This window comes from Sorex fumeus, unplaced genomic scaffold (genome assembly GCF_029834395.1).
Source record: "Sorex fumeus unplaced genomic scaffold, SorFum_2.1 ptg000047l, whole genome shotgun sequence".
NCBI classification, from domain to species: domain Eukaryota; kingdom Metazoa; phylum Chordata; class Mammalia; order Eulipotyphla; family Soricidae; genus Sorex; species Sorex fumeus.
The window spans coordinates 55,282,707-55,297,117 of record NW_026606104.1 but is presented as its reverse complement, the minus strand read 5'-3'; the positions used below and the strand labels follow the sequence as shown (position 1 = coordinate 55,297,117).

The window sequence follows — 14,411 nt, the reverse complement described above, 5'->3', positions numbered from 1 at the left end:
AGAGCCAGAAATAGCCCCTGAGTACCACTGGGTATACACCCACTTCTCGCCCCCCCCCCCCACACACACATCCTCAAACACATAAAAGTAATGAATTAAAATATTTGTCTGTTATGCTGCCTCCTTGGGCTGGAGCGATAGCACAGCGGGTAGGGCGTTTGCCTTGTGTGCAGCCAGCTCGGCCGATTCCTCCGCCCCTCTCGGAGAGCCCGGCAAGCTACCAAGAGTATCTTGCCCGCATGGCAAAGCCTGGCAAGCTGCCCGTGACGTATCCGATATGCCAAACACAGTAGCAGCAAGTCTCAAAAAAAAAACGGAGACGTTACTGGGCCCGCTGGAGCAAATCGATGAACAACGGGAGGGCAGCGTTTGTATGTTTGCTTCCTCCTTATAGTGCAGTGTTGTGGTGATGTGAAGATACTTATTCAGTGTGCTGATGGGATTGGTGATTACGTGTGATAAGAATAATACCAGACTGTGATATTGTATTTGTGGCACGAGTTCATCTTGTGTGTTTGGGGCCACACTCTGCAGGACTGGAGAGCTATTCCCAGCTCTGTGATCGGGGGTCCCCCCCACCCCCCACCAGCAGGACAGTGCTAGGCTGGGGATCCAATCTAGCCTCCTGTACGCCAAGCCCATGCTCCAGCCTGTGGAGCAACCTCTGGCCCAGAAGTTCATTCTTTTTTTTTTTTTTTTAAATGCTTCATCAGGAGGAAATGGGTTAAAATGTTCAGAGAGATGCTCTCCATGGCCCTTCAGGGGCCTGAGTCTTTACACTGTCCTGAACCTCACGGGGCGCCTAGAAGGAAAATCCCTGTCTACAGCAGTCTGGCAGGCTGGAGTCATGTTCCTTTTTCCTGTGTTTGTTTGGGAGGTGAAACAAATCACACACACACCTCTGGGGTATTTCCTCCATGCGGGACATTGCTCCCACCTTCCCCTCCCCCCACCTTGATTGTTGGTATTTGGGCCACATCAGCAGTGCTAGGCTCTTACTCCTGGCTCTATCCTCAGGGATCACTCTTGGCAGAGCTCAGGGGACAATACGGGGTGCTGGGGATGGAACCCTGGTCAGTTGTGTGCAGGCAAACACCCTACCCACTGTGCTATGACTCCGGCCCCTGCCCCAGGCCCGTCTCCAGGCAGTTTCTGACTAAACACAGCCATCGCCTGGGGTAAATGCTGCCTTTCTCCTGCCGAGGCCTTCACTGAAATCTCAGCATAACCAGTCACAGGACCACACAGCTGCTCTGGGGAAGGTTGTGGAGTTCCAAGGTGGATGCAGGCCACTGGGCACCACTGCTGCCCCCCACCCTGTCGACCTCGGGCTGCCTGAGCCAGACATCCCCCCCCCCCGAACCTTTGTGCCCCGTTCCCTCTCCCAGCCTCAGGAGGCCGAGACCGCGGCTGGCTCCAGGTCGTGTGACTCAAGACGCAGGAGGGACAGCAGTGGAGCGCCCCACTTCCCTGATCTGACTCGCACCCCGTGTCTCTCCCGCCTCCTTGCAGAGTTTCCTGAGAGCCGACCTCTTGGCAGACCATGTTTAACGGGGAGCCGGGGCCGGCCTCGGCCGCAGCCTCCAGGAACGTGGTGCGGAGCTCCAGCATCAGCGGCGAGATCTGTGGCGCCCAGCAGGCGGCCAGCGGGCCCGGGAACAGCATGGCCAAGAAGCGGCGCAGCAGCCTGGGCGCCAAGATGGTGGCCATCGTGGGCCTGACACAGTGGAGCAAGAGCGCGCTGCCCCTGCCCACCCCGGGTAAGCACCTTGGCCACCCGTGCCGCCATCCCCTTTGGTGCTCAGATATGGGGCCGGGGGGGGGGTAGGGCAGTAACCTCCCCCCACAACTCATCTGGTTCACTCGCAAGTGGTCAGTTGGGATTCAAACCCTGGCACTAACCTCCCAGGTTGGCTCCCCATCTTGGCACTTTGCTGCCTCCACGTCATGTCACCCAGGTCCAGCCCCGCTTGGTGCCAGAGAACACAGAGCCCCACAGACACCGTTACTGAATTGCATCTGTGTTGTCACAGGAGAGAGCTGAGTACATACTTTGCACGGTGGCTTGAGGAAGGCACCCATCTGGAGTCAGGGGGTTGGGGGAGGTCACCCACCAGGACAGCAGTGCCGGGCACACCAGCCGGGTCCTCAGAGCACACGTGCACAGTCGCCTGCGGGCACCCACCACACACTCACATTGGTCCCTGGACTCAGAAATGGGTCACGTGTCTCCACACATTTCACAACGACACGCAAACACACACGCTGAGCTCCGGCTAAATATATTCTGCTGCTTCTCAGACACCTCGTTACGAAATCCCGCACGGACTGGCAGGTGATCTCCCCAATCCCGCACAGGCACACCTGGACCCCACATCACAGAGGAGCCAGCACCTCCCCTCCCCTCCCCTCCACCTCCTCCCTTTGTGGCATCAGCCCAGACACCAGCTGGTTTTGTTTTAAAATCTCTTCCTGCTTATTTTGCTCCGAGTAACAACTTCCCCAAGAAACCTTCAAATAGGCAGCTGGGTGGGGGTGGTGAGGGGGCGGGGGCCCGGAGGATCCAGGGAGGGCGCTCAGCCGAATCCCAGTTGGGACTGGGGGTGGGGGACTTCTCCAGGCCTTAAAATAGATTTTTACAAAGCCCTCCACAGGAGCATGTGGGATGGTCTTTTCCAGTGATCTGGCTGTGATGTGGTGGCTGGCTTGGGGAAACACAGCTGAGGAGGGGGCCTGAGGTTAGCAGGGGTCTCTGAGTGCGAGATGAGGCTTTGGGGGAGCCGGAGCTTGGAGCAAAGGGCCCATCAGAATCGGGGATGAAGAGGAAGAAGTTGTGGAGATGTTGGATTGCAGATGTCTGGCTTCAGGAACCAGAAGGATCCAGTGGCAGAGCCCAGAGCTATACGCCCAGACTGACTGGCAGGTCAGCTTTCCAAGGCCCAGGCTGGGTCCAGGTCACTGGAGAGAAATCCCAGAGATCTGCTTGGGACTGTCACCTCCCTGGCGCCCAGAGTCAGCAGGTGTTGCTGTGAGCAGATGCCAGGAAGCCTTTTCCCACTGGGGAGAGAAGAATGATGAGGAGGATGTGGGGGGCCTTGTCTCTGCTACACAAGGATGTGGCTCAATGGGGCTGGGAGCATTGCATAGATGCCCATGTAACCGAAGGTCTCTGTGAATCATCGAGCACTGTCGGCAGGAAGAGCCCCCTGGCGATCCTCTGGTGGGCTCACTCTATCCAGGCCTGCGGTGTCTGCAGGGGACAAGGCACTTTCCTGGGGGACAATTTCAAGTTGGTTGTCAGCACCACTCTCTTGTCCTAGTACCAGCTGGGTGGCCTGGGGCAAGTTGCTTCACCTCTCAGCCTCCTTTCTCATCCGTGCCAATAATGCATTCAGAGCTGGCCAGGGGATTGAGCGGGTGAGAGTGTGTGAAGGTGCCCAGCTTTGTGCCTGCCCCCCAGCACAATGGTGAATGAGTGATGCTATTATTACTGCGGCACACAGCAGCACCCTAAGAGAAGTGATTTCTTTGGCCGCCAGAGCCCTGGCCATTGCTGTTGGCATATTCTTCCATCTATAAACTTTTCTCCCATTTTTTTTTTCTTGAACCCCATCCTGGATGGGAAAATCAGTTTCCTGAGGAATGTATGGGAAACATTTAGGGAAAAGATCCTTGTGGGGTATCTAGCTGCCCTCGGTGGGATGGTTCTCTTCCCCATCATGGGAGGACCTCTGGGGGGACCCGGTCTCCTGGCTCTGTGTCTGCCCTTCCCGGGTACCTCCTTCCTGCACTGGCTTAGGCCCCATCTTTACCCTGCCCTTGTTCCACACTCTGCCTAGTTCAGGTCCTGCATTTCCCATCCCGGCACTGACTCATGCTGCTTTAGCCCTTCTGAAAACGCACCCTGCAGTGTCCAAGGCTTATTCTCTTACTTCCCCTAGGAGGTGTTGGGAATTCACCCTTCCTCTGGGTCTCAGTTTCCCCTTCTGTAAAACTAAGGTGCTAAGGATTCTCAGATTTCCTCTAGCACGTGTGTTCCCTAAGTCACGAAAGGAACGGGAAAGACAGAGTCAGGGCTTTCGGGTCCCGAGACCCAGGTGGGTACTGCCTGGCTTTTGGTGGGACTCATACAGAGGACAACCTGGTTTTCAGTTTCAGTACCAGGGACAGCGCTTCTGCCTTCCTGGGATCTGGTCAGGGTCCCGACCACATGCTTAGGACCAGTTCCCGTGAGGGAAGAAGCTGGAGGCTGTGCCTGGCATCTGTGGCAGGGCATGTGAGGTGCTCCTGAGTCATTTAGTCTCCAGGGACGAGAGAGAGAGGGAGGGAGGGAGGGAAGGAGGGAGGGGAAGAGAAAGGAAGGGAGGGAGGGAGACAGAGAGAGAGAGAGGAAGAGAGATAGAGATAGAGACAGAGACAGACACTGCACAGTTACGTAGTTACATGTAGGATCATCCGTGAGATTGGAAGGATTTTGTTTGTTTCAGGGCACACCTGCAGTGCTCAGGGCTTACTCCTGGCTCTGTGCTCAGGGATCACTCCTGGTGGACTGTGCGTACTGTAACGACAGTTTCCCTACACAGATATATCTCCTACACAAAAGGTTGTTTTAACTACCAGGAAGGAAAAAGACATTCTTATTGGCTGGAACCTAGAAAACAGAAAGAGAGAGCGAGGGGAGAGAGAGAGAGACAGAGACAGAGAGAGAGAGAGAGAGAGAGAGAGAGAGAGAGAGAGACAGAGAGAGAGAGAGAGAGAGACAGGTAGGCAGGCAATGTAGTTACATGTAGAATCATCTTCTGTGATATTGAAAGAATTTTTGTTTTGAGCCACCCCTGGCAGTGCTCAGAGCTTACTCTTGACTCTGTGCTCAGGGATCACTCCTGGTAGGGCTTGGAGGACCACAGGGGGTGCCAGGCGGGGATCGAACTTGGGTTGGCTGCATGCAAAGCAAGCTCTTTACCCACTGTACTGGAGCTTTTTTTCTCCCCAACTCAGACCCCTGGAATGTAATCTCTCCTGAATCCCATCTCCAGCCCACGTGGAACTGATGGGGGCGGGGGAGGGTTTGCTCTGCTTCTCAGAGTCAGTGAGTGTGAGGTGCAGCCGCCTTAGAGTGCCTGCTAAGACTTCCCAGCTATGAATCGGCAAAGTGAGGAGCACACCAAGGTACCTCTGTTATTTCAGGGTCTGGGACTTCCTGACTCAGGGTTTGAATGTGTGATCAGACCTGCTGGGAGGTGAATTTCCTCCCAGATGAGCGGAAGTGAGCGGAAGCTTTCCCAGGCCCTTGGAGAGGGCGTGCAGCCAGGGTCACGTGGTGGTGAGACCTCCTTCTCAGGGCAGGGTGTGTGTGGTGAGCAGTTTGGAGGGCCACCTTAGGGACTCCTGTCTCCTCAGTGGGTTGGGGGAACAGCAGCTATGAACCCATGAATCCCCCCCCCCCCCGTCCTCCCGTTCGGATTCATGTGGACGGAGGCTGTGAGCAGATGGGGGTACGTCGCAAGCACGTGTCAGGCTAACGCCTCGCAGGATGTGTGTTTGCCACACCTGCTCCCAGCCGCCCCATCCTGTCTACTTGGCCTTCGTCCCCCGGTGGGACTTTCAAAAGATCAATAGGGTAGAGCGGAGGAATCAAGACCCCCAATTTCCAGGTTGGACCGTAGACACTCCCCCCGCCACAATGCACCACTGTGAGTGGGTGGGGGAGGCTATTGGAGGGGGGAGTCACCCACACCGCATTCCTTCCCCTCTGGGGGCCGCCTTTCCCATCCCCATTTACTTTGCCTGGGCTCCACCCGGTGACAGCAGAGGTGCCTTCAGCAGCGTCCCCTTCAGCCCCCCCCCCCCAGCCATCATGCCCTCAGACAGCTGCAGTTCCACAGGAGGAGCCCCAATAAACCTTGCACCTGTGTCTGCCCCCCACCCCCACTTCCTTGGAGGAGAGGGACAGGGACCACACTGCAGTGCTGAGGAGGTTGCCATGGAAACCCAGGCAGGAGGGTGTGCTGCTGGAGCGGGGAAGTGCCCCATATTCCCCGCAGGTAGGGGAGCAAAGGACCCCCTGAACAGCAGGTACAGAGCCACAGCTGTGCCATCACAGCACGACTTCTGGGTCCTTCTACTTGGCCCCTGACAAGGCTTCCCGGGGGTCCCTCCATATGCCCAATTTAAATAGTCCCTCCCTTCCCCAGTGTCTGGCCCAGTGGTGTGCTGAGAGCCAGCAGGGCTATCCCAGCTGCTGGGCGAAGCTGTGTCAGTGGCCGGCCCTCCTGGGGTTCCTCTCCTTGTCCAGGTGAGGTCTGGATGTGCAAGGGGAAATCAGACCTGGGTTCCAGACGAGAGAAATCTAGCCTGGAAGGAGATGGGGTTGGCAGGGTGGTGGGGGGGCTGCTGGTCTGGGGCTCCACCTGAAGACCCCCTTTCCGTGGCCCCGACATCCTGACTCTATCTCAGGCTTCTCTCTGTGGGCTGTGTCAGGGGGTCCCCACCCAGAGCAGGGGGGCCAGGCTCTCAAGGTGCTCCCAGCCATGCCTCGCCTTGGCCACCGTGCCTCCGACCCCCTTCCCGAGAAGGTGACCTCGCCTGTTGTCCCCAGACCTGCTTCCTCCACCCTCTGACCTTGTTTCCTCTCTGTGCTTCTGGGGCGGGTCACAGAAGGGACCACGAAGAAGCTACGCAGCAACATCCGGCGGAGCACGGAGACGGGCATCGCGGTGGAGATGCGGAGCCGGGTCACGCGCCAAGGCAGCCGCGAGTCCACGGACGGCAGCACCAACAGCAACAGCTCGGAGGGCACGTGCGTGCAGCCCCGCCCCCTCCTCCGTGCTCCACCCCCCTCGGGTGTTGGGGGGGGCGGAGAAGAGGGGGGTGGCCTCCCAGCCTCTCCTCCCTCGGTCCCCTGCCTCCCAGCCCCTGAACACTGCCCCTTCCTCCAGGAGAGAGGGGTCAGGAGGAAAGCCTGACCCCAGGTTCCTTTAAATCTCAAGTGACTGCTTCGCCCATGTGAACCCAGTCCCCACAAAGTGGCCTTGCATGGAGATTCCGGAAGGAGATGGGACTCAATGCATGGTGCTCTAACTGCGGAGTGACTCCCAGTCAAGAAGTCACATTCATTTGGGGTGGTGGGGTGGTCGCAGCCCATGTTAGACCAAGAAAGGAAGTCCCGCCACAGTGAGGTGGACTTAATTTTCCCCGGTGGTGTTCTGTGGATTTCTGTCCTTTACTTGCGGGTGCCGCCAAAGCTTTGAACCTTCTAGCTCTGGGTTAGAGAGTCTCTCATCTCTTCTAAATTGACGGCACTGTTGGGTGATTAAGGTTTTCTCACCTAGCCTTACCCAGGTCTGAGGGTGTTGGGATTTTGTCCTTATTCATCTCTATGACTTCAGATTTCATTACCGCACGCCCCGTTGCTTTACCACCATCCATGAATGTGAAGCGCCAAGAGCAGTCCACTGTCAGTTCAGAAAGAGTGTCTCAATGAACACTCAGCAGACCCAGGATGTCAGAAGGACCACTGGCTCCATTGTCTAAGAGGAGAAACAGCGGGAGGGTGACCTCTGCCAAGGTCATGGCTCTTCAGTGGCTGGAGTCAGGGCTTGGATGGAGGCCATTGGACTACCCTGCCTTTGCTCACCATCTCCACATTCTCCACCCTAAAGTGCCGAAACTCTAGGACTCTAAGCGCTTACTTCCTGCACGGAACCTTTCCAGACCCATTTGCTCCAAGAATGCCCTAGTGCACTGTGGCTGGCTGCGACCAACGAATGTGGGTCTCCAAGACCCTTTCCTGGGAGTGGGGAGAGACCCAGGCCTATTTACCCCCAGACTTCCCTGGACAAAGGGGCCGTGGGGCCAGACTGTGCAACAGGACATTAGTTCTTAGAAAACCTTTGCTCTCTCTAGCCAGCAGCCTGGGCTCCTCGAGGAGGTCTTAGTGCTCTCCTAGTCCCTTGTAGCTCCTGTGCTGACCTGGGCCAGCCTCCCTCTTTCTCTCCAGCCTCTGCTAGCCACACCCAGAACAACTCGGCATGAGGACATGGAGCAAGAACGCTCTCCCCAGGGTGCTGGCGACAGCAACAATAGCTCCGATTGAGTAATTTCTGTTTGTCTGCAACTTTTCTTGCACCATCTACTTTGCTCCACTTACCCCGGTGGGCTGGCATTATCTCTTGTTTTGCAGGACAGGCAAATCGCTTGCCTTTTGGAGCCTCTGTTTTCTCATCTGTAAAATTGGATAATAGTTCCTGCCACACAGAGTGCTTGCGAGAATTAATGATTAATGATTCATGGGTGTGGAGCACTTAGTGCCCTGTTGGGGCTTGGCCAACTTTCAATCACTGTCACTTTTTCTTCTTACTATTTCCGGTCCTCCTCCCCCACACCCTGCAGCCGTAGACCACCCCCCCCCCCCCCCAATATCTTTTTCCATTAACCCTATCCTGATTTTGGGCTCCTTGGCTGTTTGGAGTACTGCTCTATTTTCTGGTTCTTGGATTTCCGACGTACACTGAGGTGTTTGTTTTTTTCTTTTTGGGTCACACCCGATATTGCACAGGGGTTACTCCTGGCTCATGCACTCAGGAATTACTCCTGGCGGTGCTTAGGGGACCATATGGGATGCTGGGAATCGAATCCAGGTCGGCCGTGTGCAAGGCAAACGCCAAACCTACTGTGCTATTGCTCCAGAGCCCCATACACTGAGGCTTGACCTCAGTTCTCAAAAGCGGTGTCAGACCTGTGTATCTGTTTCTTAGCAGGAGAACGCCCGTGTCTTTCAGGGCCCCCCGTAGGAATGCCTACTGTCTTTGGGTGAAACATCATCATTAAGTTAGTGTTTTCAGTCTCTCTCTTTTCTGTTTTCTTTTTTGGAGGGGGAGTGGATGCCACATCCAGTGATGCTCAGGGTTTACTCCTGGCTGGCTGTGTGCTCAGGGATCACTCCTGGTGAGGCTCAGGGGACCGCAGGGGCGCAGATGGAACTCAACAGGCTGTGTGCAAGGCAAACACCCTACCTGCTTCAGCCCGGTGTTTAGTCTCTTTTCTGAAATGACAGCAATGCAGTTTCCCCTGATGAGCGGAGAGAAACAGCTCCTTGTCCCTGGCTAAGCGGTTGACTCATCTCACAGAGAGGGAAAACTGAGGCATGCGGGAGGATCTGTGGTGCCAGGGCAGATGCCCTCACATGCGGCTCTGCCTCCTCCAGGTTCATCTTCCCCACCACCCGCCTCGGGGCTGAGAGTCAGTTCAGTGATTTCCTGGATGGGCTGGGACCAGCCCAGATCGTGGGCCGGCAGACACTGGCGACGCCCCCCATGGGTGAGTCTTCACGTGGAACGGTGGTGGTACGGGGGGAGCACGTCTGATGGGCACAGGAAGCAAAAGGCAGCCCCTTTCTCTGGCTTTGTGCCACCAGCGAATGAGTGTCAGCCGCTCTCTCATCAGCCGGCAAAGGAGGTCCAGCCAGCCTCAGCAGCCGGCTCAGCCTGTCTCACATCCTGTCCCTCCTGGACTTCACCACCTCCCCACAGAGAACCCTCACCCCCCCTGCCCCACCTCCCACCCCCGCCATGTCCCATGTGTGCCGAGTGCCTGGCTTAAAAAGGCAAACAAAAATCGTCACTGAATTGACTAGTAATGGGGAGTCTGTGCTCTCTCCAATTCTCTGTACTACCTGGGCAGGTCAGGGTCCTTTGTGGGCCTCTGAGTCCTCATCTGTACAATGGGAATAATGACCCCCCCTCACCCCCAGTATTAGTTCTGCGTTTGAAGTGTTTGTTGAGTTCCTGTCCCCTGCTTGGTGTGCTGTGTCTCAAGTATGCCATGGGGACTGTCTTACTCATCCCTTCTGCCAGACCAGAGCCTGGCACCTGGAAGCGGCTCAGTCTTTTTCACTTGTCCCTGCCGTTTGGGAGGATTCCTGATGTCCCCACTTGCAATTCTGGCTCCCTCCTCCAACCCCCCTTCCCTCCTCCCCTGGCCCCCAGCGGCTCTTCCCCGCCCGCCCCATGGTCTGACCAGACGCCTGCACTCAGCCAGCGTTTGATCAGTGGTCAGCCTTTGCCCTCACCGCGGGTGCAGACAGAACCTCCCCGGCTAACCGTGCGGTGCATTCCAGGCCAGGGCTCCTTCCACTGCCCTCAGGGTCCAGCCTTGTCCTCCTCCATCTCACACAGTCCGTCTCTGCTGGAGGAGGGCTCCGCAGGGGCTCTCAGAGGATGGATATCAGCTCTCATCTGGCCCTTGGGTTGGATTTAGCTAATTTCCCGTTCTTGCTTTCAGGCTCTTAATGGCCTGGGGAGTCTGCTGGAGGAAGGCAGTGAGCAGTCAGCCCTTCCGCTAGGCTAATGCACCATCACAGCCGAAATATTTGCAGGTGGTGCCCCCTGGTGTCCATGATTGGGAGGGACAGGGTTGCATTAGACCCCCCCACTGCCTTCTCCGGAAGGGGAGTGAGTTACTGGATATCTGCTAGATGTAAATCCCCATCTCCCCACAAATGCAAGAACACATGATCACATGATGTGTACTCAGTGAACCTCCACTGGGTGTCTGAACCCAAAGTGTGGCCCCGTTTCTCCTCATCAGTCTTACGACTTGACCTCCTTCCAAGTCTGATCCGAGTGAGTCGATCGCAAGCCCCCATCCTGCTCACCTGAGCTGAGAGTTCCAGTAACTGCCGCCACAGAGAGGACCTTTCCCAGCCAAGAGTCTGCCGCCATCCTCTATCCCTGACAGGGAATCGGCAAGCCTGGCTCCCAGGGAGCAGGGAGCACGTCCTGTCAAGGGCAGCTGCCCGTCTCAGCATCCTTGTAGACACATGTCCTGTATACCTGCGTCAGGCCGGTGTTTAGGGAGTGGCTGAGGGCCACGGTCCAGGAAGCAAGAAGTCACCAAGACCAGACCATGGCCTCCCTCTACTCATCCTGACATAGATGTTCTGTTCTCAGACTGACCCCCTAGTTACACAGACACTGGCTTACCCAGACAGGAGCTGGTCAGTCACCCTTGGGTACCTAAACATGCCTCCATCCCTCCCTACCCCTCTTGTTGAAGCTGTTCTGAGTGGAGTTGAAGGGGCAGGTGGGGCGCAGGCAGTTGTCTGCGTTCTCGTGTCCAACAGGTGACCCACTCCTGGGCCTGGTGAGGCCCCTCACTCCTCCTCTTGGTCACAGGGGACGTACATGTCGCCATCATGGATCGGAGTGGCCAGCTGGAGGTGGAAGTGATCGAGGCTCGGGGTCTGACCCCCAAACCAGGCTCCAAATCCCTCCCAGGTGAGGCGGGGCTTCAGGGAGAGGAAGGAGGGTGGCGAGTTGGCTTCTGCCAGGAGAGCAGTGGCTAAGCTCTGGCCTGGGGCCTCCGTCAGTGTTCTCAGCCCTGAGGGCCCAGTGGCCGGGACAGCAGGTGAACAGGCAGTGCGGGGAGAATGGAGGAGGCGGGTTTGACTAAGGCTGCATCCCAGTCATCTCCAGGCGTGCCTGGCTCTCCTGACCCCGGCCGTCTCCCTCAGACACCCCATTCTGCCTTCTCCCCCACCTCAGCCACCTATATCAAGGTCTACCTGCTCGAGAATGGGGCCTGCTTGGCCAAAAAGAAGACAAAGGTGGCCAAGAAGACCTGCGACCCCCTGTACCAGCAGGCTCTGCTGTTTGACGAGGGCCCCCAAGGCAAGGAGCTGCAGGTGAGTGAGGGGTGTGGGGGATGGGTGCTCCTGAGACTTGCTTCCTTAATGATCTCCCCTGGGACCAGGGTCAGCCCTGGGCAGAGGTGGGCCACCCCCAGGCGACTCATCAGGTAGCAGAGGGGAACATAGGTAACAGGATGGGGTGGGACGGTCACCCTTCCTGGGGTCTCTGAGTCAGAGTCTCACTCCGTCCTTGAGCTGATGTGGTGGGTGTGGGAGACGGTACTCACAGGTCCCCCTGGGCTGGGGCACAGTGACAGCACGAGGCCCAGACCAGGCTCTGTTGAGCGACTTGCAGAGCCCAGAGGAGCACAGGACAGGACAATCCTCACCCCAACTGCGGACAGGTCAGTTCCTTCCCTGCCAGCACTGAAGGGAGGAACCCTCCCCTGCTTCCAGACCTGCCACCCTCTTGGTGCCCACAAGGTGGAGCTTGGCAGCACTGCAGGGGTGGGGCTCTGAGTTCACTGTGGGTGGGGTGGGGTGCAGGTTCTTCGAGGTCTGCTTGTAGCAGACCTGACAGGAGGCCCGGTGCGTGGCCAGCTTCCTGCTAAATCCAACTGTGGTGTCGGTGGCCATGCGCCAAGCCTGAGGCCTTGCTGGTGATAGAAGCCTTGGGCTGTCTGGTTTATTGGGGGGGAGGGGCGGGGGAGTACAAGGGTGGGAGGCTCCCAGGCAGTGCTCAGAAGCTCAGCCAATTCTCAGCCAACCAGAACTTAGCCTGTGGGAGCAGGGATCCCTGTGGTGCTGGGGGCCCCCAGGGATGTTCAAGGGACCGTTTGGTGCTGGGAACAGAACCTGGGTCAGGAGCATGCCTAGCATGTGCCCTTACCCCTGTGCTCTTTCCAGGCCCCAAACACAGTCGAATTTCTTACCTAGGGCCATTCCTCTGGGGTCTGGTGATCCCACGGCTTTGGCCTTGGAGTTGCAAACTGCCAAGACCTGCTGATCCTGATTCCGGGGGAACTGGGCACACTGGACTGCCCACTTTATACTCATGAGAAAGGATCTGTGGGTAATAGCACCATTTTGGAGGCTGAGTATCAACTGATTGGAAATATCAGTTTGGTTGCTCCCCCTCTCCCAGGTTTGTGGGCGAGCATGGTCCTGTGAGGGCCTGGAGCTCACCCAACCCTGCAGAGGACCGGTCCAGGGCGGAGCTGGGGCTCGGGACTGGGGTTCCCGGGCTGCCCCTTCCTGGAGATAGCTGTCCTTAGGGATTCTGGGAGGCCCCGGAAGTCAGACCTCGGCTCCAGTCCCAGCTGTGTCAGTGTTCACTGACCTTTCGGAGCTTCCCTTTCCTCGCTGTGACAGGAAGGCCCAGCAGCTCTTCCTAGTAGCAGCGACAATGGCTAAAAAACCTGCCAGATGTTCCTGGCACCTTTTACCCATGCTCAGGAGCTGGTTCCCGAAACCAGCGTGGGCTCATTGCTCAGTCGCCACCTGCCACCTCCCCGGTCCCACAGGTGATCGTGTGGGGAGACTACGGCCGCATGGACCACAAGTGCTTCATGGGCATGGCCCAGATCATGCTGGACGAGCTGGACCTGAGCGCCGCGGTCACCGGCTGGTACAAACTCTTCCCCACATCCTCGGTGGCAGACTCGACTCTTGGCTCGCTCACCAGGCGCCTGTCCCAGTCCTCCCTGGAGAGTGCCACCAGCCCGTCGTGCTCCTGAGCACCTCAGGAAGAGGAAGGATGTGCAGTGGGCAAGGGGCGCCTGCAGCCCCCTCCCCATCGCTCCCCCCACGCCGCCCCGCCCCCGTCTCCTTCCCTGTACATAGTCTTCGCGTCTTTCTGGACTCCCTCCCCCCGCTGCATGCCTGGTGGCTCCTGGGCTCGTCCCAGCTGGCAGTGGAGACGGTGGCGTGCGTGCCTGTGTGTCTCCGTGTGCGTGCGTGTCTCCCATGTTCTAGCTGTCCATGTGTCTGGGCCTCGTCCGTCTCCGTGGCTCCGTGGGCTGCAGTCCCGTCTGTGTCTCGTTGAAAAGAAACCCAAGGTGTGCAGGTCTCCCCCGTGTGCAGGGCCGGAAGTGGGGGCCCAGAGAGACGCATCTGTGTGGCCTGGCGCGGAGCCCTGGACAGGGCCTTTGTGCCTCCCACCCCTGGTCCCTTCTTGGTGGGTTCTGCTGACTTTTCTGTATTGTCCTTTGTCCCTCCCCCCCGCCCTTGCCTCTCCCAGCATTGCTGCTCTTTTTGAGGAATGTAGTGTCCACCACAGCTGACCACTCTGAGGCCTCTGGGAACCCCAACACCCCCGCCCCCTGCCGAGGCTACCCCTTCCTCCAGCGCACTGCGGCATGCGCCATGCTCCGTGCTCGTCCGGCGTCCTGTGGGGGCCTTGGGGCCCTGGAGAAGCTGAGCGCATGCAGAGAGCTTTCCCCCAGGAGCCTGGCCACCTCAGTCCTACCAGCTCGTGAGGTCTGAGATGGCCAGGCTGGCGGGCAGGGGCACAGAGGGAAGGAGGTGCTTCCTGGAGCACTGTTCTTGGCCCCTCTCCCACCGAGCTCCCGTATGCCAAAGGGGTGCCCGCGGGCCCCAGGAGAGATGGAGGGCCTGTCTGCTAAGAGGACACATCTGCCAAAGCAGTCAGTTCCTGGAGGCCCCGAAGGTGCCCGTCCCTGTCCTGTTACCCCGGGGCTCAGGCTGAGGAGGTGCTGCAGGCCCCGGGTGAGGAGGGTAGATTCTCTGGGAGTCACATGGCTCTGGTCCCCGCTTCCGGGCC

The 14,411-nt window shown here is 57.9% G+C and overlaps 1 protein-coding gene across 2 annotated transcripts in view; it reads left to right on the top strand.

Moving 5' to 3' along the window:
* Window positions 1-14,052, top strand: part of RIMS3 (regulating synaptic membrane exocytosis 3) — a 34,522-nt gene extending 20,470 nt beyond the window's left edge. For both annotated transcript variants that reach the window (XM_056123097.1, XM_056123096.1), the window contains 6 exons: window positions 1,513-1,760; window positions 6,658-6,799; window positions 9,206-9,318; window positions 11,175-11,276; window positions 11,544-11,683; window positions 13,153-14,052. In XM_056123097.1, the coding sequence (XP_055979072.1) occupies window positions 1,544-1,760; window positions 6,658-6,799; window positions 9,206-9,318; window positions 11,175-11,276; window positions 11,544-11,683; window positions 13,153-13,365 (927 nt within the window). In that variant the 5' untranslated portion in view covers window positions 1,513-1,543 and the 3' untranslated portion in view covers window positions 13,366-14,052. The remainder of the gene's footprint in view (window positions 1-1,512; window positions 1,761-6,657; window positions 6,800-9,205; window positions 9,319-11,174; window positions 11,277-11,543; window positions 11,684-13,152) is intronic.
* Window positions 14,053-14,411: the final 359 nt, after the last annotated feature.